Source organism: Dermochelys coriacea, chromosome 5 (assembly GCF_009764565.3).
Source record: "Dermochelys coriacea isolate rDerCor1 chromosome 5, rDerCor1.pri.v4, whole genome shotgun sequence".
NCBI classification, from domain to species: Eukaryota; Metazoa; Chordata; order Testudines; family Dermochelyidae; genus Dermochelys; species Dermochelys coriacea.
In genome coordinates, this window is record NC_050072.1 from 46,725,395 (window position 1) to 46,751,524 (window position 26,130).

The 26,130-nt window shown below is 36.5% G+C and overlaps 1 protein-coding gene across 6 annotated transcripts in view; it reads left to right on the forward strand.

The window, feature by feature from the left end:
- AP3B1 (adaptor related protein complex 3 subunit beta 1) overlaps positions 1–25,883 on the forward strand; it is a 334,397-nt gene extending 308,514 nt beyond the window's left edge. For 3 of the 6 annotated variants that reach the window (XM_038401874.2, XM_043515585.1, XM_038401875.2), the window contains 3 exons: positions 7,578–7,675; positions 13,114–13,252; positions 25,126–25,883. In XM_038401874.2, the coding sequence (XP_038257802.1) occupies positions 7,578–7,675; positions 13,114–13,252; positions 25,126–25,279 (391 nt within the window). In that variant the 3' untranslated portion in view covers positions 25,280–25,883. Of the gene's footprint in view, positions 1–7,577; positions 7,676–13,113; positions 13,253–22,225; positions 22,309–25,125 lie in introns of those variants that run through there. The other 3 variants (XM_043515586.1, XR_006281799.1, XR_006281800.1) reach the window with 3 other exon arrangements.
- The last annotated feature ends 247 nt before the right edge of the window (positions 25,884–26,130 follow it).

Here is a 26,130-nt window from a genome sequence, read left to right on the forward strand (position 1 = left end):
CCCTGCTCTAAGCAATTTGTCCTGAACTGATACTCTCAGTTGTGTCCCGCCAGAGGCTGCATCGTTACAGGGTCCTAGCAGCCATTATTCCTAGGCTGTCTGGAGCATCCACAGGAAGGCTAAGCTCTTTCACAGTCCATTGTCTTTGCTGATGGGCCATCAGCCTTATCTGACTTTTCATTGTTGTAACTGAATGGCTAGTTGTGGGTGTCTCCCAAGGTAGCACATTTGAAATACAGATACATGGTCAATATTCCTAACTTCAGATACAAAAATGATAGGTGCATACAAATTGGATAATCACATTCAGTAAATCACAACCTTTCCAATGATATCTTACATGAGCCATCTTGAATGAAGTATATCTCAGTAATGCCATATCCATATTATTAGCATATTTCCATAAAGAATATGGAGTGCAATGTCACACCCAGAATCTAAGAGCCTGAGTGAAGGTGGGCAGGATGTCACTGCAATTACCGAGAGAAGTGGGAGAGAGCTGAAATGGAATGGGAAGAAGTGCTTGTATGCACTCCTTTCCCCTCCCTCAAAATAACAAGCAGACTTGGGGTCAAGGGAACGCAGCACACACTGAAAGATGGCAGAGAGATGGTAATAGTACAGGCCTGGTTACTAAACCCAGTCCCAAGAACTGCGCTCCTGCTCCTCCCAGTACGGCCACTGCAGCTGTTAAGGGCCAGTCTATGCTCTACTTCTGGCAGCACTTTGATCTGCAGCTGGGAAAGAGGGGAGATGATGCTCTGCATCCACCTACCCCAACCTGGCCAAAGCCTCTCTGAACGGCAGATTTGCACACAAAAGTTAGAGGTTGGTTTGTCAGGGTGGGAAAATCTAGCAGATTATATATGAAAACTGTCAAGAAGGGAACTAGACCCGCTCTCTTCAGTCTCTTCCTACTCATGAAATCTCTTGCTGCATATTCTTTTAAGGGCACAGGTTTTCCTTTTCCTCAGATCTCTTAGAGATACATATTTTTGAAGAAGCAAGTATCCTCCCTTCTTTCAGACACCTCTATACTCTGAAATCTACCTGAGCAGGATGTCTATCTGCAATCAAGAAGAAAAAGAAAAGGATCAGTCAGTTACCCTAACATCCAACCTTCTCACAAAAATATTGAGACTACAAAACCAATAGTTATTTACCAACCCTGATCCTATTCTTCCTGAAAAGTCAGTTTTTTAAAAAGTGCAAGTTACTCAGGTATAAACACTGACTTGTTTGACTCATGTAATAGCATCTGAATAATAATATACAGGAAGCTATATAGAAAGTGTACCAAAGGCAGTTGTTAGAGAGAAAACAGTATTCATATCACGCTCAATCACATTTTCACCTGTTTCCCTGGACAGTGCTTTGTCAGCTGGTCAGTAAGTTATCGCTAGGGAGGTGTACTTTTTATTTATTTATTATTTAAAACTTTTGGACATTAAGACAAGCAATCTGGTGCTCTTTCCTCCACTGTCAATCACTCTAAAGCCAGCTACTAATTGGCCCACCTCCAGAAAGCAAGTACATCAGGCTGGAGGAGGCAATGCTGGGTCTGAACAACTGTTCCCACCTCTGCAAATCCAGGGCCTGCCTTAGCCAGATGCTTCTCTTTCTTTCCCCAAAGTTGGAAAAGTAGAGAAAATCCAAACACCTCAAAAAGGTGAAATCAAGAAGAAACTTAAATGTTGTTGTTCTTTTCTCTCCCAACTTTTCTTCCTGTTCTTTGTATCTCTTTGAATATAAACTATGGGAAATTAGAATATAAATAATCAGGAAATTAAAAACCTCTGCAAAAGACATGTTCAAGACCATGGCCTAGCATGGTATTACAGTTTTATGGTTATCAAGGGAATAGGAGAAGGCTAACTTTGTAGCAAGGCTTCATTAAAGAAGCAGGCATCCTCTTTACTGTGACTTCGAAAGAATTATCTAAACCAGGGGGTGCAGGCCTGAAAAGGTAGGTAGTTGACTTTTGTATCCTTTGAAGAAGTTGATAGGTGCTCAAATAACCACGGTATAAAAACCTAGATAGAGAATTAACAGGTAATACTCTAATGTTTTGTATGTTTCTAAGTGGTAATGCCATTTACATTTGTTTCAAAGGTAGACACTGCTGTCCTTGCCCCCTAAGTCTACCATTATCCTGGATAAGAGGATTTCCTCAAGATCATCTGGTAAACAGGCACTTACAGTTTTTGCGTAAGTGATCCAGGACAGACTGGTCCAAATAACGCCAGGTGTCGACCTGGTTCTTTGGGAGCAAACTGTTTGGCAAAAGAACAGAAAAGTGACAGAACAACCTTCTGTTCCAAGCATCCCGGAGAAAATTTAAATCATGCTCCTCCTAAATGATCAAACGTGATCTTGTAATGTCATTTAATCTATTAAGTAGAGTGTTTCTCCCCCTTGATTCCTATGTTTGTACAACTTTCTTCGATGTATTGGATATAGCACCCATGTAGTCTGAAATAATGCCATGCATATGGTGAAAGCCTTCAAAAGAGTTCTGTGTGGCTCAAAAGCTTGTCTCTGTCACCAACAGAGGTTGGTCCAATAAAAGATATTACCTCACCCACCATGTCTCTCTACAGTTTAATACCTTTTTTTCAGGCAACAGTAGAATTAATGCTGAAAGATAGCTTGCTCTGGACTTCACTAAGAGATTCTGCTGTGGAGTGGAGTGTTATCAGACATACTAGCCTTTTCTTGCAGGGTCCATTGAGCAGACTTTTAATTGAGAGGCTCTTATTATGTACTAAGGTTGTAACTTCTGCCATGGAAAATGCTTAAGGCCTTTCGGTTTGAAAACTGGAGAAATCTTCCCATGCAGATTTTATGTACCCATGTCTATTTGTAATTCTTCACCTAGTTTGACAAATTTTCTTTTCTGTTGTATTTCGTTATAAATGTAATCTCCCAAGAGACTTGAGGCAAGAGCATTTACAAGAGATGTTTCAGTGTAGTCTTAACCATTCTTCTGGCATTCTTAAAACTACTTCTAATAGGAACTTTTAAGCTATGAAATATTTCTTATCGGTTTTGATATATAGTAGTTAAATTAATTTTGAATAAGGCTGAATTCAATTCTTAGTTACAACATTATTTTATGTAAATTACATTGTCTTACTATCCAGATTTGTATTTAGTAGCAAACACTTTTAATTAAATATTTAATATGATGACTTTTAAAAAATTATATCCCTAATTAAATTACATATAAAAGAGGACCCACTATGCCTACGTTAGTGCTTTTGGCTCCTGTAGCAGGGAGGGCTCACTACTGGAACACGTCTTGGCATGGCAGGGCATGGTGCAGCAGCTCTTTTGTGGTTAGTGCCCCCTGACAATAGTCGCACCAGTCCCACCGTGGTCTGCCTCTTCTGGCAACTCAGACCTCTAGTCAAGTCATGTTTTAGACCCAAACCTTCCAGGGTAACAAAGTCCAAATGATTGAAAGTCCAGCATCCTTACAAAAGGTCTTTAATCTTGACTCTGAGTCCTGTAGTCCTCACACCCTTTACTCACCTTTCAGTCATCTTTATTCCTGTCTCAGGGCTTCTTGCCACCTTCCACAGTCACTGGTAGGGTAGCTCAGTCCCTCCCACTATTCTGGTTTCCAGTCCAGGGACCCTATAACCGGCATGCAAGGTCTGCTCTATCTGGCTCTTTGCTGTTGCCTCCCTGGACATCTTCCTGCTGTAGCCTCTTTATCAAGCATTCTCTCTCCTGCCTCTCTCAGTTCACCCTTCTTTCAGGGCCAGGACTCACAGGGCTCTCCCTGGAACCTTCAAGCAAAATCTCCAACTAAAAGTACAAAAGTAAACCCACTTTTGACCTCTTCAGGCTTGATCTTTCATCTCTCTATATTCCCTAATTGAACACCTCCCAGTGCTCTCTCCCTGCAAAGTCCCAATCCTGTTGTTTTACCACTGGAGCTTTCTCCACCTCAGTGGCTGCTCTGTGTTTCTTCTAGCCTCCTGCCAGACTTCTCAACTCAGGAGAGGATACCAGGGCCATCTCTCCCCCTCGGCTTCCTCCTTCACCCTCCTAGGCTCTCAACTCTCTAGTCCCAGAGAGTGACTGGGACTAGAGTTTCTCTCCTGAGGTGTCTTTATAATCTCTTTCTAATCTGCTTTCTTTCTTTATAATCACTGCTCAGCTCCTTCCCCAGCTAGGCTGCATCTTTAATCAAGCCTGGCCTACTCTCCAAGTGCAGGCAGGTGGCATATGTGGGATACACGCTGCATCAGACCCCTATGTAGGAATTACAGGCCTGGAAAAAATACCAACACTTAGAGTCACTGATATTCAGTGTAAAGAAAATTGTAGTGATTGGAGCAAAGGAGGAATGGTTTTCTGCACCTGAAAAATAATTGTATCAAAGTATGCTGGATCTCGGCAATTCTAGCTTGAAATAAAGTAAATCTTACCTAATGACCGTAAGAACAACAAGCAACAAGACTTTTGGCCATCCAGTGAGCAGAAAACCTATTGATAAAGTTGGAGGAGGTGGAAACAGGCATTAGATCCACAAAACTATTTTAATGGCTTTATTAAGAAATATTAATGAGTTTGTTACTTTCAGGGGAGAGTGGATTGTTTGGTTGGACGAGTGGTTCTCAACCTTTCCAGACTACTGTACCCTTTTCAAGAGTCTGATTTGTCCTGTGTACCCCAAGTTTCACCTCATTTAAAAACTATTTGCTTACAAATCAGACATAAAAATACAGAAGTGTCACAGCACACTATTACTGAAAAATTGCTTCCTTTCTCATTTTTACCATATAATTATAAAATAAATCAATTGGAATATAAATATTGTACTTAAATTTCAGTGTGATACTTGAGCCTGTTTTTCACTTGTGAGCCTTGTCATTCTGGGAGACAGTGAAGCGACAGCAACAATTAAATTTTTCTCCATATTGTCTGTTCTACTCTCAGGGCCAGCATTAGGGGGGTGGCAAGCTGGGCAATTGCCCAGGGTCCCATGCTGCAAGTGGTCCTGCAAAACTAAGTTGTTTAGGCTTGGGCTTTAGTCCTGCACCTCAGGGCTCGGGCTTTGGCTTTCTGCCTTGGGCCTAGCAAGTCTAACACCGGCCCTGGCAACCCCCTTAAAACGAACTTGTGACCTACTTCGTGGTTGCAACCCGCCGTTTGAGAACTGCTGATGTAGTATATAAAGCAGTATAAACAAGTCATTGTATGAAATTTTAGTTTGTATTGTCTTCACTTGTGCTTTTTATGGAGTCTGTTGTAAAATTAGGCAAATATCTAGATTAGTTGACGTACTCCCTGGAAGACCTCTGCATGCACCCAAGAGCCACGGGGTTGGACAGTACTTAGTAAGTGTCCTTTCCCACTGCTTTAGAATGCTTATGTAGGAGCCAGGCTACATTGATACTTTCCCACTATAAAAGGGTTAGATTGTATACATCTGGAGACACTATGTCCTCAATAGAGTAGGTCAGATTAATGTATAAATAGCATGGTCTGCAGTAGATCCAACAGCATGCTGAAATATCCCATAATCGTTCTTGGTTACATTTTGAAAGTGGTTTTTGTTTTGTTTTGTTAAATTATTATGAAGGTGTTGTTGAATCCCCTTGTAGCCATTTTAGTTCAGACAAGCCACTTAAACAATATAGAAAAATGTTATCTGGGGCAATTGGCTAAAGATTCATTCTTTCACTCGCAAATTCCTGGTCTCATATGAAAAAATATTAAAATGAAATAATATATTTAAGTCCTGTGTCACAGCCCACATCAATCTCAACATATACTGTCTGCATCCTTGCTGTTTCAGTGTTCTGTTATCATTAGATAAACTGACAGCATTCAAACTATTTAAGAAAAATAATTAATGTCAGGATTGTAAGCAGGGATAGAGTTAAATATTATTTATAAAATGGAATAACATCTTGAAACATAAATCATTATAAAGCTTATCTCAGCCAGACTTTAAAGAATCATTTTAGTATATATATTTACTGAGCTTAGATTCAGAGTAATAATGTCAGTTACTGTTTTGCTACATTACTTTTGACACATCTACATTTGGCATTTAAAAGCTTAATTACAGCATATCACAAGTTTTAAACATCAAATAATTTTAGAATATATAAAATGTATCTTCTAAGTTGTTTCTGTAGCAACTGGTTAAAATACAGTAACTATTTAAATTTTAAGTAACTGGCATATAAAACAAATATTTTTGATTTCAGATAATTTGTCCTGTAATTTTTTTAATCAGAGGAAAAATATGACTTCTATATTAATCATCCAGTGCTGTTTTCTATATCAGCCAATCTAATTTCAGACTTCTAAGGTGAAAAAATTATAAAAAAATCAATAACAAATGTTTGAGATTAATTTAAATACCATGGATATTATCAATTGATTTTTGTACTACTAATATTGTACCAATATGTTTAAGCAGGATAGCTCAGGCATACAAGCAATCAGTATTTGCTGATTATTTGGCAGATCAGTTAATGAAGGGATTTTTTTTCTTTCCAAAATTTCACTTGCCCTATGGCTACAAAAAAGATTTTAATTGTAAATGCATTCTTAGCTGGATGTTGCATATTGTAGTCAGCCAACCAAACATGGTAATGTGGACATATCTTGAATTTCTGTAAAATTAGTTTCAGGTACAAATAATTTGACCCTGGCAGAGAATGAGATAAACAGTGTTTATCTTTTTGGGGGGGAGGGAAGGGGTTAAGAAGGAATCTGTAACATATGTTGTTTTTTTAATAGCAGAATACTGCTGATGTGCTATTTTGTTGTTGTTTTTTAAACTATCTGCTGTTATGAAACTAGTCCCATATTTGAGAGAGTTTCCAGCAAGGCTTCTGATCAACCAGTAGCCTACTTTTTGCTATGTCAAAAAATGAGAAGTTATCAAAATTGAACTGATAAAATATTTTTCTTGCTTTTCAAATTAGTTTTTTCTATGTCTCTCAGACAATATTCTTTGCCCTTCCAAATTATGTCCTTGTTAAGTTTAGAAGTGACTGTATTATAATAGACCCTTGTTTTGTTTAGAAAAATGTTTCATACTAAATAGGAAGATTAAAATATTTGATCTTGGAACTTTGCGTAAGACAATTCTTTGAACTTACTGGTGGTATTAAAACAGGAGAAGTAGAATCTTGCTAATTCAAACTAATTGCTGGCATGTTGCTGATTATTTAACTTTGCAAATTAACTAATGAACTAACAGTTTTTTAAAAATCATATAACGTTGATTTTTAGCAAGCATGTAGTTTAGTTTATCTGATACTTTTTAGTTGACAAGAACATGTGCATAGCAATAAAAGTAACATTATTAGAAATACAAAAGCTCACTGCAGCACCTTGTTGTTGCGTCTATGCTGGGAAGTAGGATGAGGCAGTCAGATTTTTGATGAGAATTAGCAAGGTTTTGGATTAGCAAAGTGAAAATCAGAAAGGTAAATTCTGCAGAATCAGTTGATAACATATTTGCTCCAATTTAATTTTGGTTATATAGAATATTTTCTTGCCCAAAAAAAGTGTTCAATTCTGTGTAATTTCTCTTCTCTCAGTACAAAGGAAGATCACTTCAATGTTAATATTCAGCCCCCTGTTGGAGAATTACTTTTACCTGTCACTATGTCAGAGAAGGACTTTAAGACAGAGCAAGGTGAGAAATATTATTTCAGTAACTTTGATAAATGCAATTTTGATTTCCATGTGCATGCACTACAATGCTTTTCACTTGCACATCTATACAGATGCCCAGAAATCACTTCATGTATGTAGCTATTGATGCTATTCTGTGCATTCTCTTTCAGTCTCATACTAATGGCTTGGTTTAGAAAACACCTTCAGAAGCACAGAGTGTGCATTCCAGTGGTACTTGACAACTGATTAATATATCTTTTAAAAAAACAACAGTCCCTCCTCATACATAGTCCATAAAAACCTTTTGGCCCTGAGAGTTATGGTTTCCTAACATTACTCACTAATGCATTTCATATTAGTGCTAATGGCAGGAATTTTAGACCCACCAGCTCAGAGAAATAATCCAAATGTGTATTAATACAATGATGTCTCCTTTTATTAGTCTTTATTCCAATGCTATTGCTAGTGTAAAGTTAATGTACTTTTTCTCCCAACTACTTTGAAGTTCATTACAATCATACCCCTTTAAAACAACGCTTCTTACTATTAAAAACAAACTCTTTGGCTTCCCTTTGGTATAGCCTTTTAAAAAAGAACCATGTTGTTATCTACACCTTGGCGGACAATTTTCTTAATGTAGTGCTTTTAAAGAAAATTGGCGTTTCTATAAAATCCAAGATTGTGGCTTGGCCTGGACTCAAACACATTTGATAATTTGAATGGTTCTTACTATATGAATAATAAAAATGTATAATAGCTGGTTTTACTAAATTGAACAGTTCACACAGCTAAGAATTTTGTTCAAATTTACTGTAGTACTTTTAAAGTCGAAAAGCTTGAGCTTTGGATGCATTTTCAAATTTACAATGGTATATTCTCATCCATCTCAATGAATGGGGATTTACATGCGTAAATCCTTTCCCACTGAAATGAGACTGTACCCACGGGACTCCCATCTCATGGCTGTATAAAGCTCAGAAACCCAGTATATCTATCAAGCAACACCAACGAGTAATCCTATGCAATGCTATATATTATTATTAATCACTTTTGCATCTTTCTTACAGTTACTTTTATATTTTAAATGATTAAGAATGCAATCTAAATGTTACTTGTATTATTTTCTGTGAAGTTGATCACTGCAGTGAAAAGTTAGGATTGTGAATTTCTTTTCTTAACCAATTGATACTTATTTGCTGTTCTTACCCTTTGCTGGCTAAAGCCTGTCTCACTGCTTTACACCTGCTCAACAAACCAAGGTGAGTGATTAAATGAGGCTTTGGCACATTTATTTTAAACTGTTCCTTCTTAAAATTGTAGCTGGGGTATACTGTAAGTAAAGAAGGTTGTTGTGCTCTCCCCCACTTTTTGGTTTGCTTGCTTGCTTGATATTTGATCATTTTCTCTGCTTTGCTTTGACCGAGGGCTTTTTTTCCCCTGACTGACCATATAGAACCATGAGAACACAGAAGAAGTGCACTTTGAGAATAGCTATGGTCCTCTGTGGAGTTGTTGCCAGAATTCCTTTTTCTTCTGCCATTTTACCTCTATGGTTGTTGATTATTTGTCTGAATAAATCTGGCAGCTGTTTGCTATGTTTAATAGAGCAGAAAGGCTACTCTGAATAAAGCTATTTGAAATTTTGTTTATATGAAGTATTTGTAAATCCATGAAGGTCTCTTGGCATTTCTGTATCGTTCTTTCTGTCTTCCTGAATTCATTCTTCGATGCAGGACTTGATGCTGGCAAATTTACCATATGTTTTAAAACCCTCTTCTATAGCATCTTTTTAGTTGTAGATTTCAGCTGTTTTAGAAAACTCTTGGTAATAGAGGTCTCAATTCTAAACTTTACATGTGTATTTATTTGTTACACAGATCTAGGAACAGGTTGGAATATTTTAAGATAATTGCTATATGGGCTTGGTAAATGAAAATCCCAAATCAAAATAAGAAATGAATTTCCTCAAATTTTAGCAACACAAATCTTACTAGAGTAAAATGCAGGTCAGCTTAGAAGTTAACAAATGTGTTTCCATTCCATGTTAACTTTGATTTTACTTCATTCTCCAAATAAATCCGATTTATACACCTTATTTTTTATTTTTCATGTTTTTCCTTTTTTTGGACAAAAGATTTTTCAAACCTTGTATCTTGAGATACTTTGCATTCAAAGAGAATAATAGGAAACGGTGGAGGGTGGGAATTAGGGGTGGCGGCAAATTTGTATGGGGAAAAATTAGAAGATACACATAGCTTTTAAGAATTTTAGGTCTAAATTGCATGTGCAATCTAATAAGAATACTAAGGACGGAACATACAACATCATAGCAATATGCAAGAAAACAATTCAGTGTTTCCCATCTTCACTCAGTTACACTATGCTGCTTTGCATTGTGAGTCACATTTTGTGTATTTCCTTTTCCCCCATGGCATAAGAAGGAGGGGGGACAGACAGGGTGCTGAATATTCATGCCTGTGAAGGTTTCCTAGTAGCAACACTAGAAAACGGAAAGCTGTATTTATCCATATACTATGCATCATATGCTAACCTGTGCAACACTAGCTCACTTTGCCCTCAATTCTGAACTGGAGAAACTCTTTCAGGGTGATTCATTCCCTATCCATACAGTCTTGAGCAGCCGCTTAATTAATGTTGTGATTTTGTGATTTGATCATTTGGAAGCAATGGACTAATTAATTTTGTTATTTTAAATACTTGTTTCAGTCTTGGGCTTCAGCATTCCATGCCATATCTGCAGCACTTACTCAGACAAAACTCCACTTGGCTTCAGTGGGAATTCTGTCTGAGTAAGAACTGTAGCACAGGGGCCTCTATCCTCACATCATCTTGCTTGACTCTCTTTTGAAATCAGTGGCAAAGGTCCAGTTGACTTGAATGGGAATAGAACTGAGCTCAGTCTTCTCTGATAGATGACAATATATCAGATGTTTTTTGCATCAGTATAATTTTTTTTCCAATTTCATTTCCTTTTATTATTCAAACACTGTATTCTTGATTCATTGTAACACTTAATTAACCCAAATTAATTGCCTTTCTGTGCACTGACCAGAGTTTTCTTAGATTCCAATGAGTAATGCCACGTTAAAGGTGGCACGTTTTTTATAACTGGTTATTAATTAGTATTTTACCACTAATATTTTTATTTTTAAAGTGTATACACATAGTTGTTTTAATTGACTTCATTTTACAATTTTTTCATAGATAAAAATGTAATAGATAATTTTGCAAAATTTTTAAGCAAGTCAAATATACCTGGCACTTTTTACTTTAGAAATACCAGGGATTAGAAAAACACATTTACTTAATTTTATTAAGATTTATGGATCTAACTTGTGTTCCTAATAAGCAAGATGCTAATTCTTTAAATGGTCAGACATTTACTATTTTCTGGCCCTTAACTACCACAAGCAATCATATTTGATGCCCCTTAATTAGAGCACCTTTTTTTCTTTCCAGGTTCTTTTCCACCTCAGCAATCGAGACAATACATTTGCTTACCATGCTGCTCTCCTAAGTGTTCTTTTGCATGTAAATTAATCTTGATTCAGTTTACACTGTCATGCTGAGTGGTACAAATTGCCTATAACAATAAAACAGCATGAGTTAAAAATAAAGGGGGGGTGGAAAGGCAGATTGAATGTGTGCCTTACTTGATAGGATGTTACTTTGCTTTATGCCAATACATTAGTCAACGATAATGAATCTTCTGTTCTGAAAAGCATGGTTTAGTTGATTTTTTTAATTTTACTTCAGTGGAGCAGTACCTTGTCTTTTATAGAACAAGTTAGACAAACCATTAATGACAAGAGTGTTAAGGTTAAATATGAAGCAATGCATTCACTTCTCTGAGTGCTATCCATCTTTCCATTTACAGGAGCTTGACAAAAGTACTGGCTTTGTACAACATTTCCTTTAATTACATGCTGTGGGAAACAGGCTTTTAACATAAACATAGTTGCATTCATTTATTCAGCATTTGCTCTTCAATAGAGCTTAATGGAGAAGGTTTAAATCCTAAATGAGTACACACATCTCTCAGCAGTGTTATGTCAGTGCCTGTGCTCTGCTTAAAAGCAGTTTTAGATTGCATATGTAGTTTTTAAAGCTTTTGCCTAATATTGAAATTAAACAATCTGAAACAGAATGTACTGTTTCCAAGGTTAGATAATGCTAATGCTGATTTTTTTATAGAAGGTAGATATTTATTTTTGCTTTTGTCATGAGTATATCATGTTCTAAAATATCACCCGTATTACTTATTAATTGCTTTATTTTTTATTCAGAATTTCAGATTTTGTGACAAAAACTGATTCACATTCTAATGTATGCCTATGTTGACTTTTTAAAATAAAATTTATTAAGCATCTGAATGGAATTTGCAGTATATATTTCTAAAAGGATAGGATTTTTGAGAATTTTCAATAGTTTTGATTACTTAATTTTATTGTGCATATAAATATCTGACATTGGTTTATTTCTTTACCACTTCTACTTGAGGTCCTACATTTCATTGTTTTTACAAACAGTTTTAGCATCTGAATATAGATTCCTGCAGGATTTTCATATAAGGACTATGTGAAGCTCTCTAGGGGATTTTTTTCTGGATTTTAATCAACATAGATGACCTGCTAAATGCAGTTCTAAGCACTGGGTGTTGATATAAGAATTTTTTTTCTTACATATAGCCTTTTTGAATTACATTTCTCCTTTCATTTTTATTCCATTTTTTTCTTCATCTGATAGCATGGAGGATTGACATTTTAGCTGTATTTTGTTCTGACATTTTTAATCAAATATAGTTTATCATTACATTCTTTAAGAGACAGATACTAGCTGAGTGAACAGTGTTTCTGAGTTTCTGATCTGATAATTTTAACTTTATCTTCATGAACTAAACTGATCTGATTGACTGCAAAAGGAAAAGAAGTAAATTTCAGAGAATAATCTGCAATGAAATTACAAGGGAGTATAGTGGTTTTATTCTTATATGGTTGAAAAAGTTCTTTAGGTATGGCCTATAGTTCAAATTTGTCTTATAAAATATTAAACAAAAGTTTTGAAATATCTGTATGTTTGCTGTGTTGTATATTAGGTACTCTTTCTGAAAAGGAGCCACTTTGGCTGCACACAAATTTATTAGTATCACATCATTGTTCAGTTATTACTATTTTCTTTTCAGTAACATTAAATTATTTTAAAATCACAAGTTAGTTAATTGGGCTTTTATATAAATCTACACATACTTTAATTTTTTTTAAATCAGTTTCTTGATAAATAGTTTAATTTTATATGTAATTTTCTTCTAGAAAACCCCATGAAAAATAAGGTTTATAAGTCTTTTTGCTCTTATTCAGTAACAGACCATATATCTGTTTCTGTAGATTTCCTAAAGTATTATTTAAAAAAAAAAATTTTCTTCTCTTAATGTTTCAGGAATGCTGACCGGAATGAATGAGACATCTGCAACAATCACTGTTGCTCCACAGAATTCCACTCGTCTTGTGTTACTTGAGAAGGTGGTAAAGGCAGCAAACTTGGGTGTTGTTCCATCTGGTCAAGATAACATACACAGGTAAGCTAAGACTGATAAATGCAGGGAAACAAAGTGATTCGGTGTCAATGTGCATAATCTTACATTTATAAATATAGATATGTAGAGTTTCACTTGAGAATCGTGAGGAAAATAAGAGTTCCAAAAGCATTTTTTTAATATTTTCTCATAGGTAAGTATGATTGAATTGATTTTTGAGCTTTTCCTTCCTTTTGTGTATCTAAATTTGGTAACCATAAAAGAAGACTAATATCTACCAATCTGCCTACATCCTGACTTACAACAGTCCTTACTTACCTAGTTCTTGGCTTCCTTTAAAAATATCTCAGTTTGGTTCAAAATGCAGCAGCCTGTTGCTGATCAGTGGTCAGGAAGATTTTATCATCCATAACCTCATCCAAAGAGACTTCTGACCTGGCCTGCATCACAGGAGAATCTAACTATTCTCATCCTTCCTGTTTACTTGGGCACCAAAGACCTAGATTAATTAAAGACCACTCAAAGTAGCCATCCTTTTCTAGTCCAATCTCAAATACAGAAGGGGACACCTAGAGAAAAAGGGTAACATTTTGAAAGTGTCTAAATGATTTTGGAGCCTTGCTCCCAAATGTGATTTAGGCATTTAGGAGCCTAAATCCCATTGACTTTCATTGAAATTTAGGTCACTTTTGAAAAATTGTGGTTAAAATTTTCAAAAATCATGCAATGATGTGGCAAATGCCGAAACAAGTCTAACATGTGAATACGCTTAATTTCTAGACCTTTAATCACCAAATGTTTTCGAGGAGATCTCACTGAGATGCTATTTGACATGAATATAACATTCCCAAATGTAATGTCTGGAAGATTTCCTTATCCACGTTGACAAATATTTCCCAGTATGGCCCAAAACCACCTATCCATACTTGGCTTTTCACAAGTAATCTCTGCCCCTACCCTCACAGCTAGTCAATCCCTGGAATTGATTTCTGAACTAGATGAGGATTTAGGAAATGGAAGCTATATACCTTCCTCTTCTGAACTGAACATCCTCCACCAGGTTGAGATCTGACCCCTTCCTGTTTACATGCAAGAAAAACATTTCTGTGTATTTCAGAGAAAATCACCCACTTCTGAGAGAGCCTTTCAGAATGTTAGGAACCACTCATTGCGTGGAAGACTGATAATCTGATACATTCCTTCCTTTGAACTCAGCCCATTCATGTAACAGGATGTCTTGGAAGCACTGCAGGAATGTTGTGTCACCCTGCATTTGATATAGTCAGCCATGGAATGCTGTTTTACCTCAGACACAATGGGATTAGTGGGATAACATTGGATATGTCTTCTCTGAAGCTGGGAGAAAGCCTCAGGGCCTGGGTAGATAGTCATGCTAGCTTGCTAAAAAATAGCAGTGTGGACATTGCAACTTGGGCAGCAGCTCAGGCTTTCAAGGCTGCTCAACCCCCTGTTCTGAGCTCCAAGCCAAACATCCACCTGCTATTTTTAGCACGCTAGCTCAAATAAGAAGATAAATAACTGCATTAGAGAAGAACCCTGTAGATTGCTTTGTGCAACTGAGGTCATCAGAGAACCCTCAAAAATTGGTTCTTATGCAGACTTCTCATCGCCCCGCACTTCTCCAAATGGGCAATAGTGTAGGTTGCTCCCCATGCTGTAGGAGAATTTCTTGGCAGTTTTATTCCATTTTTTTCATGTATTTTAAGAAATCTGGAGGATTGAAGAGAATACTAGACTTTAGGGTTCCCAACAGACCATCTATGAACAAGAAATTGCACATGGAGACATGAGCCTCAATCCTCACCAGCATTCATCCAGAGAATTTCCTCACTTGACTTTCAAGAAGTGGAATTGCACTCCCCGTCAGATGGAGACATTAAAGGTTCCTCGGGTTTGCTTTCATATCCTTCCACTTCCCTTACAAATCCTTGCTCATTTGGTCCTTTAACAACACAAAAAAAGTGTTCACAAAAGTGTGATTACAGTCATTGCAGACTTTTGTGTATTTAACCAAAAAAAGTGGGAATGACTTAGACTTAAATCAGAAAACTGTGGCCGCCTTGTAATTGGCAAAGTATCATGTAATGTGGCTCAATATCATGCACGTAAAGGGCACCTGAAGTGTCAAGCAGATTGGCTCAAAAAGATGGGTCCACATAGGGAAATGGTCTTTGAACACTACACTTTCATCTGTCCCAAATACAGTAAGGTAGTAGCAAACACAAGAGAAAATCTGTTGCTCAGAAATAAAAGATCACAGGGCCAGATATGAAGAACACACTGGTCCTGATTCACTGTTCCTTTGCTTTGGTTTTATGCTTGTATAATTCTACTGAGGTCAATAGAATTGTCTGTTTAAACTGAGTGGAAAATCAAGCCATCCCAAGACTGTCTGATATCTGTATTCCTTCCCCTTCTTCTTCTTCTTCTTCTAGTCTTAGGGCTTGGCTACACTTACATTTTATTGCGCTCTAACTTGCTGCCTCAAGGGTGTGAAAAATCACAGCAAGTCAGAGCACTTTAAAGCACTAGTGTAAACAGGCACCAAGCGCTCGAAGCTAATCCCCTCGTGGAGGTGGATTACCAGAAGCCTGGGAGAGCTCTCTCTCAACGCTCGCGTGCAACCACACTCGCACTTCAAAGCGCTGCCGCGGGAGCACAACAGCGCTTTGAAGTTTCCAGTGTACCCTAAACACATGGGACATGGCATGGCTCAGATCTTCAAGTCTGTCTTCTTCATTCCAGTCTGTCTTGAAGCAGTTCCTCAGAAACTCCGCAGCTAATCAAATCCTCTTGTATGACATCCATCCATCTAATTTTGGGTCTTCCAGCCCTTCACTTACCCTCCACTTGTAAGTTAAACACCCTGTTTCCTATATATTCTTCCAGTCTTTTTTTCATATGCCCAAACCATCTAAGCCTGGATTCCCTCAACTTTTCTGTAATTAATACCACCTTCATACTTCCCCTAATTCGTTTGTTCTAAATATGGTCCATCCTTGTAACTCCAAGCATGCATTTTAACATTTTCATTTCCACTGTATTCAAGATCTGCTCCTGTCTCTTTCTAAGGGTACGTCTTCACTACACACCTGCTGGGCGCATAGGGATCGATTTATCGTGTCTCGTCTAGACGCAATAAATCGATCCCCAAATCGACACCTGTACTCCACCTCAGCAGGAGGAGTAAGCGGAGTCGACGGGGAGCCGCCGCGGTCGACTTGCCGCTGTAAGGACGGCCAGGTAACTTGAACCAAGATACTTTGACTTCAACTATGCGAATAGCATAGCGGAAGTTGCATATCTTAGTTCGAACCCCTCTTCCCACCCAGTGTAACCCAGACCTGAGTGCCCAGCATTTGGTGCCATACAAAAGTATATTACTTCTCCTCCAATCCCTGAAACCCCCTCTGATCAAGTAGTATGTATGTTTAAAGCAAAATAGTCTAGTCTGGTATTAATTTCCCCAATCTTGTGGCCATCTGAGCTCTACTGCAAATTGATGTGGCTAGGAACTCAGTTGTCATAGAACTTCCATCTTTAGAGGATTTACTCACACAGGGCCTGATCACTGAGTGAAATGAAAAACCTGAACCTACCAGAGTGGATGCTGAACAGAGTTAGATGAGCTGAGCTAGCTATTCAGACAGTTATCACACACAGCTCTCCTTGCATCTAGCAAAGAATCCATATTCAGTGACATCAAATGATTGCATGAGGTGGCTTAGAAAGGAACAATGACTACAATGTCTACGTATTTTCTGTTGTGAAATTCCTTCAGGATGACCTGACCATGGGCCAACACTCTGAAAGGTCACATGGCAGCAATAAGGTCAGTCCTCTGGTTTGAGATGGAAAAGGTCATTATCTGCTCAACCCAATGAGCTGGATTACCTTGTTGGACATCATGAAACCACAAACTTTTTATTGTCCTTAATAAGTTGTTTCATGGTCTGTTACAGCTTTTGAAACAATGAGCTCAATATCCATCTCATTCCTAACTGTTAAAGTGGTCTTTGTAATGGTCACCTCTTCTTCCCAGACAGCATCCGAACTTAGAAGCCTTGTTAGTAGAGATTTGTTATCTCATATTACATTACAACACTATGGCCGTAAGGACACTAGTCAACTCTGCAGCCAAATAAGTCTTCAACAGGAATCGCAATATCCTCCTCCCAGCATTTTGCCCAGATCCAAAACACAAAAATGCAACTATTGCATACTTACCTTTCTTATAACTTTAACATCTGTAGTTAATGCTGAGAGTCCTGAAGCTTAATCTTAAAAAGAAAAAACAGTATAGGAAGTCAAATTCTGTTCCTGAATTTTCACCCAAATCAAAGAAGAATGGCCCTGATTATGATGCCATCTCTACCTAGATCAAAAATATACTGGGGACACATGTAATTAAGCAGGATTAGGAGCATATTATAGCAGATGAGTATTGAAGTCCTGTGTATTGGCTGAAGAAAGTGGAAGAATAGCAGTCTGGTCCAATATACACATTTTCATAAAATACTAAAAAAAATGGAACCCTACAGTTTCCGCATTGATTCTTCAATAGCCTTCCTCTGTCCTCCTGTACTTCAGTCTAATATGCTGATTGTGCTCATCCCTCCTTATCGTTTCACTGCCTGTCATGTGCCAGACATGGTGAATGAGCAGACTGACTCTCAAAGGAAAGTGAGTTTTGGGTTACTATACAATTTCTGTTTTCAGAGAAGGATAATGTCTGCTGACCAATAATCTTCCCACCCCTTTAGTATGGGGACAGTTGAATTGGGGTGTATTTTTTGTATATGTGTATTTGTGGATGTATTCAAGATCAATCTTAAGGATCCAGCTGGGAAATTGCTTCTCTGTGTGAATAGCACTTTCCAGTTTTTAGTAACTTTGGAAAAAAAACTCTGGCCTAAAGTTGATATGCAAGTCCCATCAGCTCAAGTCTCAATATATATAACCGTTCCAGCCCCTTCCAAACAATCAGTAAGAGGGCACATGACCCACATACTGAGGATAAGCAGAGAAGAGAAATTGATGGGCATATTTGTAACTTTTCCATGTTAACTCATTGGAACCCAAATCTTGTTCCTGCTGGCTAACCAATGAGGTCTTCCTTATAAATCGAAGAATACTGAGGCAGAGCAGTAGAAGACTTTCTGAAGACCCACTCTGCCCTGCTTCAGTCCAGCAGCCTCTTCTGAATCTTTGGCCTCCAGATGGTCCTGGCATGGGAGCTCAAGGGAAGTGAAATCTTTCACTTCATAGGATGTACGTTTTGCTTCCTAATTTCTCTAGTAAAGTCTAGATAAAAGGCTAAACACTTAACTATTCCAACTGGTTCTTACTGGATTGATGAAGGACTGATACATCAGACCTTATTCTTCAGTTATAAATCTAGTGGAACATTGAAAATGAAGTCCTACTTTCCCTATAAATTTCTGCTCTGGCCTTTTAATGGTAGGAGACCAAAGTTGTAAATAGAACATTACATCAATGCTAACGTGCATTTCAGCTTTAAAACTTTTGGAAAAGAGTAGGGTTTTTTATACTTTTGTAATACTTGATTTATATTAATAGTGACTTTCAGAAAAAGATTTTTCCAGGTTGTTAATAACCGACTAGGTTAAACCTCAGGCCTTCTACACCTCCAGCTAGTAATAAAATGCCAGAAAATGTCCTCCCTATTGGTCAGTATTTCTTAAGTAAATATTTCTTTCCCTAACTCAAGAGAGAAGTAGAATGTTTTAGTAGAAAGGTATGCTTTTTAGAAATATTCAGAGGCTATAGCTGGAATGTGTTGCCAAGTTACCTACCAAAGTGTTTATCATTCCAGTAAATGAGACTTTCTCATTGGTAATAAAAGGTTTATATATTGAAAAGTGCTGAGTGCTGATACAGTTTTCAGGTATCATCAGCATTCAAAGGTTTTGATTAATAGGTATGAAATACTTTGAGTAAACATCTTTGTATAACATCAGTCCTTGAGAATCTTTTAATTCCTTAGATATGTTGTTGAATACAAAGAGCTAGAATTTTAGTAATAGGGTTAGTTTTTTTTAATTAACTTTGCAGAAATCTGCATTTTCTTAATCTTAAAAGTGTATGTGAAAGCTATTTAGATCTTAAGTTAATCAAGATAGATTGTTCTATCCTACCTTATTTGCTGTCCACTAGAGGACAGCACTGCTTTTGTATCTGAATGCGTTAAAGTGCAGAATATGTGCAGCATTTTCTTTGAAAAAACAAACAGCGACCTCTGAGTCAATTGTTTAAACAAAAAGCATTTAACATTTGCAAAGCTAAACAAACGAGAGCTTTTTTTATCTAAAAGATTTGATAATTTTTAGTTGTTTACTTTGTGTAAGACAAACTGTTTTCTGTGATTAAATACTCTTTTGCAAAAGGAAATTTATAGCCTGTTTTCAAAAATGGACAGTACATAATTCTCAAACACTTATCATGTTAAATGCCTGATTCCCTAAGAACAGAAGAATACAGAGAACAGAACAGATGCGAGAACGAAACAGGTTAACTATTGTATGTTAGTGGTGAGATGGTGGTGTATTGATCCAACTTCTTAACCAATCCAAGTTTTGCAAAGCAGACTTGGGTTCTCAGGCCTTAGATGCTGAGTAGGTTACTGAGCTGATGATAGATATTTGATGGAGGAGTCTGAAAGGGGATGTAGCACCCTCACTGACCATTACATGGAGCAGTCGTCGTAATTAGGAGATAAGTCTTACGGGCTCATTTGCGCATTTGTCTTTCACAGAGATACAGTGAGATTGCTGAGTAGCAGCTGAGGCCAGGCTATTGGAATCTATTTTTGACAGAAAAAATTAGCATGCTAAAAATGCTACAGTACATAGCTGGTCATAGTTTATCCATAAAATGTTTTTCATTAAACCCCTAAATGTTTAATATGTTCAAATCAAATTATATTGTGATGATAGAAATAAGTATGTTGAAAATTTTAAGGAAACTTTTTAGTTCAATAAAGTTGTTTTTCAAGATAGTTTCATGCTATCTGAACAGTGAAAAAGAGATATCAGCGTTACTATACAACTATCTCTATGGTGTAAATGCTCTTTAATCTACTTTTCTCTGCTTTTAATAATTTAATTGATGCCAGGAAAGTATTTTCTGAGATTAAAATAATTAGTTTTAAAAATAAAAAAATTATTTTCCACTCTTTTCTTGTGAATGTGTTACTATTTTCTATTTTCAATATGTTTGAAATTACAAGCTTTGGTCACCCCCGTATCAGAACCATATAGGCATATACTGTTAAATCTGTCCCCAATATATCTTTATTCAAGTTCTAAAGTTTCTATGACAGCTAAACAGTATAAATATCCAGTATTTTACCATTTTTGAGATCCTTAGGTAATTACAAAGTAAAACTTGTATATAAATACAGTATTAACCAAAGTAAATCAAAACTTCAGAGTAGTGATATTACAAAATTGTATAATTATTTATTCTTGATAATACATAAGAAAATAGTGCTTCATAGCTGTTAACTCTGGTATTTGGAAGTAGAAGACTAATTTATACCAGTATTTCTTACATACATTCATTGTGTAACTTCATTACACATTTGTCAACTTTGGACTAATTATTTTTGTACAGCTAGGGCAGGGCATTGCATCTTGTGATTCTTTCTTACTAATAGGATTCTGTCTGCTTCAGCAGGCCGTAATTGAAGGCTTCATGTACAGGATAGGAAAAAAAAAAAGTTTTAGCCTGAGTGGGCCATTGTCACTGTTTCTGATAACCAGCAAAACAGAAAGCAGGAGAAAATTGAACTTAGAATAGAATGATCAGAGACTAGGAAGACTCTCCCTGAGAAGAGAAAGTATGTCTTAGTACTGTTGAATTAACTATAGCAAATCCTTGTTTTGTTCTAAACAAACATTCTGTTTGTGAATGTTCTGCTAGAAATTAACTAATTGTTTTGCATAAATATTGTTTATTTAAGAGCAGGTATTGAGAGTAAATTACCATTTTTTTTGCAATGTATCTGGTAACTAAGAATTTCTGTAATTTTTTTAAAAAAAGAAAAGGTTTCAGAGTAGCAGCCGTGTTAGTCTGTATTCGCAAAAAGAAAAGGAGTACTTTTGGCACCTTAGCAAAATTTGTTAGTCTCTAAAGTGCCACAAGTACTCCTTTTCTTTTTGCGAATACAGACTAACACGGCTGCTACTCCAAAACCTGTAATTTTTTTAAGTACTTGGGCCATGAATTTTAGTCATTTTTTGTTTACAGAAACAGAAAATATTTCAGTTTTTATGTACAGTGGTTACCATTAAAAAGTCAACATTTGGCAAATGCTATCGCACTGTAATATCTAAGATACTCAGTTTTCCCTTATATTTGAAATAGTAAAGAACTATATTTCACACATCACTGTTGACAAATGTTGATTTCAATAAAAAAAATGGTGATCATATGTTTTTTTTTCTCCCCCCAAAATTGCACACACAAAATAAACTTTTTGAAAAATGCAATAAGTTTAAACTGACACTCTCAAGGTTAATGGACAGGCTTATTCGACACCTTTTCTTTTTCTTTTTGTTTAACCTGCTGAGAGAGAGTTGTTTTTTGCACATGCATAACATCCTCCTCTGCCTACCAAAGTGCTTTTTCTAAATGGAAAAAAAAAAATGCCCATAGCCCAGTATATGTGACTAATGCTGTAACTGACACATCACCATTATGCATATGCCATAGGGAGAAATATTCGGACAGGAAAACTTTCATTTTCAAGTTTCCAATCTGGTTGATACAGACAGTGGGGTGAGCGATAAATTAAAAAAGAAAAATAACTAGATGATAATGAGGAAATCATCTTAAACATACTGTTTAATTATATAAAACAATTCAATTATCACAGATATTGTGGTTTTGTAACTACTGGTAAAAGTTGTTTTTTTCTTTTTTAATGGCAAACCTGGTACTTGTACTCATTTACTCTTCATATTTTTCCAGGTCTATTGGTGTGCTACCCTCTATCACAGCAGGCCCATTCTAATAACTCTTAACGTTCCACATCTTGTGATGTCCCACTGAAGGTCTTTTCAGCCTCTACAAACGACTACCATTTACAATTTAAACTTTATAGATACAACATTTCCAAGGATTATTTTGAAGCCACACTGAAGTCTGATGTCATAATAAATGGAATAGCTTCCTGCATTTATGTTAGTGTACTCTGATAGAAAAAATAGGGATAAAAACTTACATTGTGAGACGAAAAAATGATCCATAACTTCCTATAAAGAGTAAATGTACTGTACATAAGTGATTTATTTTCATTACTGAACGATATTGAATGGTTTTCTCATATCTAAAAATCTAGTTGATCAGATCACAATTTTGTTAAAATCCTAGTGGATTGACTATCTTAAGTGTAAAACATCTGATAAGACTTCTTCTCTTTATCCTAATAATCAGATGGTCCTCAAATAATCCTACTGTAACAACCACTACTTTAAAATATCTGAATAATTGACACAAGTGGTCATACTGATGATCTTGTATCTAAACATCAGCTACCTTTTCATTTCAGAACTGAGTTTAACTTTAGAAAGGTACATACCTTTTGAATGTATGTTTTTACTGTAGCAAATTTTTGCAATGTAATGATCTTGTGGATTTTAGGGAACAGACTTTGCTTTCCACAGCCCCAAACAGTTTTACAGTTTAACTAGCTCTTTCTTTAACAGTGAAATAAGTCAAATGATTTTCCATTAGATGTCTGCTTTCAATAAGTGTTTCCAAATCAGTGTCCAATAGAACAGACATTTAGTAAATATTGTAATTGCATACACATTAATAGTTTATGTGAAATAGCACATATTTAGATTCTGCAACAAATACACGGACTCACGTTTTCATTAGAGAATTTTTATTCATAATGTTTATCCCCTACCTAGTGTTTTAAATGGCATGTATAAAACTGTCTGAACAAGACTGACCTCTGTTGGGGCTTTGGGCTCCATTTGCTTTATTATAACATTGACTTTATATCACTTTCAGTTTTTAATCGAAAAGGGGTAAAAAGAGCCTTGGGGCTATGAAACACTGCAGGAACTCCAGCTACAGAGCTTTTTATGGGTACATTCAGACATAATCTGTTTCTGTGTAGTCCCAAGACACAAGTGTTAAGTAAATAAAGAGACTAATAAGACTATTGTTTACATAATTATCACCCTGTCAAAATCAACATGAGAAATACCAAAATTTACATTGTGAAGCAAATAGCCAAGATGACAGACAAAACTAACTAAGTAGATAATTTTTAAAGTGGTAGTTTTGTAGTTAGGAAAAAACAAGCTTTTCTTATTGGAGGAAGACCAGGTTAGAATGCATCTATAACCTGGACAAAAGAACTATATTGACCTGTTATAGGAAACTTTTGAGAAATGACTTGTGTCCTAAAGTAGAAAATGTGTTATGAGATTTTGAGGTGCTTAAACATAATTTTTAAAAAAACTTACATCTCATTTAAAGAGAATCTGCTTCCTGCTTAAGTAGCTAATATTTTAATTAAGTCTGGAGTGAAGTTTTTTGAGTATCTCCTGATAAACTCCCTCTTTTATGTTGATGCTAATTAAAGAGCTCCCTAAGGACCTCTGTAGGCGCTTTGCAAGGCCTACGCTAATTGTCAGACATGAGACACTGACCAGTTGGTTTGCTCTTGAATAGCTGACAGCGTGCTGTCAGCACAGCAGTTTTATTTTTATGTATTGTGAGCTGTTGTCAGGGCTAACTGGGTCCTATTGTGGCTGAAGTTGTTGCGCAAATTGAGGCAGATGGCTCTGATTCAGACACGTGTCATTCAGAAAGGGGAGAGGGGATTGGCCCTGCAAAGTGGGGTCACAGTAGGTCACAGACCTGCTCTACACTTGTTAGTGTTTTCAAAAGCCCATGTGCAGCAACTATGTTGTTCTCAAATAACACACACACAAGTGTGGTGCACTCCTTGTGGAAAATGGAAGACTAGGCTGTTGCCATCCTCTTCCTTCCTGTCTCTGGGGCCTGGCTGTGCATGCAGAATGAATTAACAGGATTGACAGAAGTTCATTGTGTCTAAAATGGCTTTTCAGTCAATTGCAGTGCTTAAAAGGCTAGTTTTGCTTTTAATTCCATGTAATTAGTGGGTTCTTTATGTCTTGGAATTTAATAATGGAGCATTAGATCTCACCCTTTTTTTTTTTAAACAGTATTTAGTCAATAGAAAAGTGTGTCAAATGATCTGGAGATAAAATAAGGGGAGACGATCTGGTGTTTCAGAAAGATTTGTTTGTTACATAACATCATTTCATATCATATTGGGTATTAAGTTTGAGTAACTTAAGTTGAATTAATTCATCACTTGGCATGCAGAGAAAACATTTTCAAAAGGATGCATTTTAACAATTTAGAAAATGCATAACATCATCAGCATCATTTTAGTATTGGATTTAGTTATTTTGGTATAAAATACTGAATATTATCCTTTAACTTTGAATACAGTTGGTATTAAGTTACTTGTGCACAATGGAATATTTTCATTCAATTGAAGTACTGTGTGTTAATAAACAAAACTAGAATCTAAACAATAATTTTCCTTTAAAGGGACTTCCTTGTCTATAATACAAAACAAAAAATCTTGCACTAAATCTTTGTGTCCATATTAGATAATAAAATCTAAATAAAGCTATTTGTGTAGCACTGCACAAATCCTTTTTCTCAGGAATTTGTAGGAGGATTTAGGGGTTGTCCCCTGTCCTGAATTAAATTTGAAAAAGTTTTGAAATTTAAACTAATTTAACGTTAGAAAGAATACACGACCAACTTTTGGCTTTATATGAACGCCTTCATGGTGTGTTTGTTTTTTCCTTCAGGTTTGCAGCTAAAACTGTGCACAGTGGGTCACTGATGCTAGTCACAGTGGAGCTGAAGGAAGGCTCTACAGCACAGCTCATCATAAACACTGAGAAACCGGTGATTGGTTCTATTCTACTGCGGGAGCTGAAGCCTGTCTTGTCCCAGGGGTAACCTGCTTACATCTGGACTTCAGAATCTGGCACACAACAAAAGTGCCTGGCATCCACTACTGCTGCCTTTCATTTATAATAATAGCCCTTCCATCTGGCAGTGGGAGAAGAATACACTCTTGACATTCTTGTCTCCTGCTTTAGAATGCTAGTGTGTATCTATCATGTATGCAAGGTTTTTTTTTCCTGCTTGCTAACTAAAGAACATATATTTTACTGTCATTTAGCTACACTCTTAAAAGTATTTCCCAGTTGTTCTATCCTGGTACTTCCCCTCTCTTTCCTCCCAATCCCCCCCCTCCACTTTTTCCTGCTATAAAAGATAACAATTTGATAATAAAGTTTGGGGGGAAATCAGCTTGCCTGAGAAGTGAACTAAAATCGAAAAAGAGACTCCAGCAGAATCTACAAGGTACACAGTATAGGATGGATTTATTGTAGGAGACGTGTAAAAGGACAGTAGACTTACTGGAGAATGTCATTGTCCAATGAAGCTGCTTGTAAGCTTGAACTCATACATGTTATAAACAGTCGTTTCCAGCTACTGCCATATTGTCAAATATTTCTAAATGTTAAGACTCCAGTAAAGTACTGTTATGAATGGACTCTTTTCTCTTTTGTTTTATAGGGAACTGACTCTATACATCACTAGGGATACATAAATCTTACCCATTTGAAGTAAATATCATGTGAGGGTTACATAAAGCCCGAATTTTTTGGCAGGGGAGTCTAGAGGGAATTGGGCAGGGAGAAATTCATTCCTCTCATCTACGGTCAGCAAGGAGGACTGCTGTGCAGAACCTCACCCCACTGTACCCACCAATCTGCTGCCTATGGGCTGGAATATAGTGT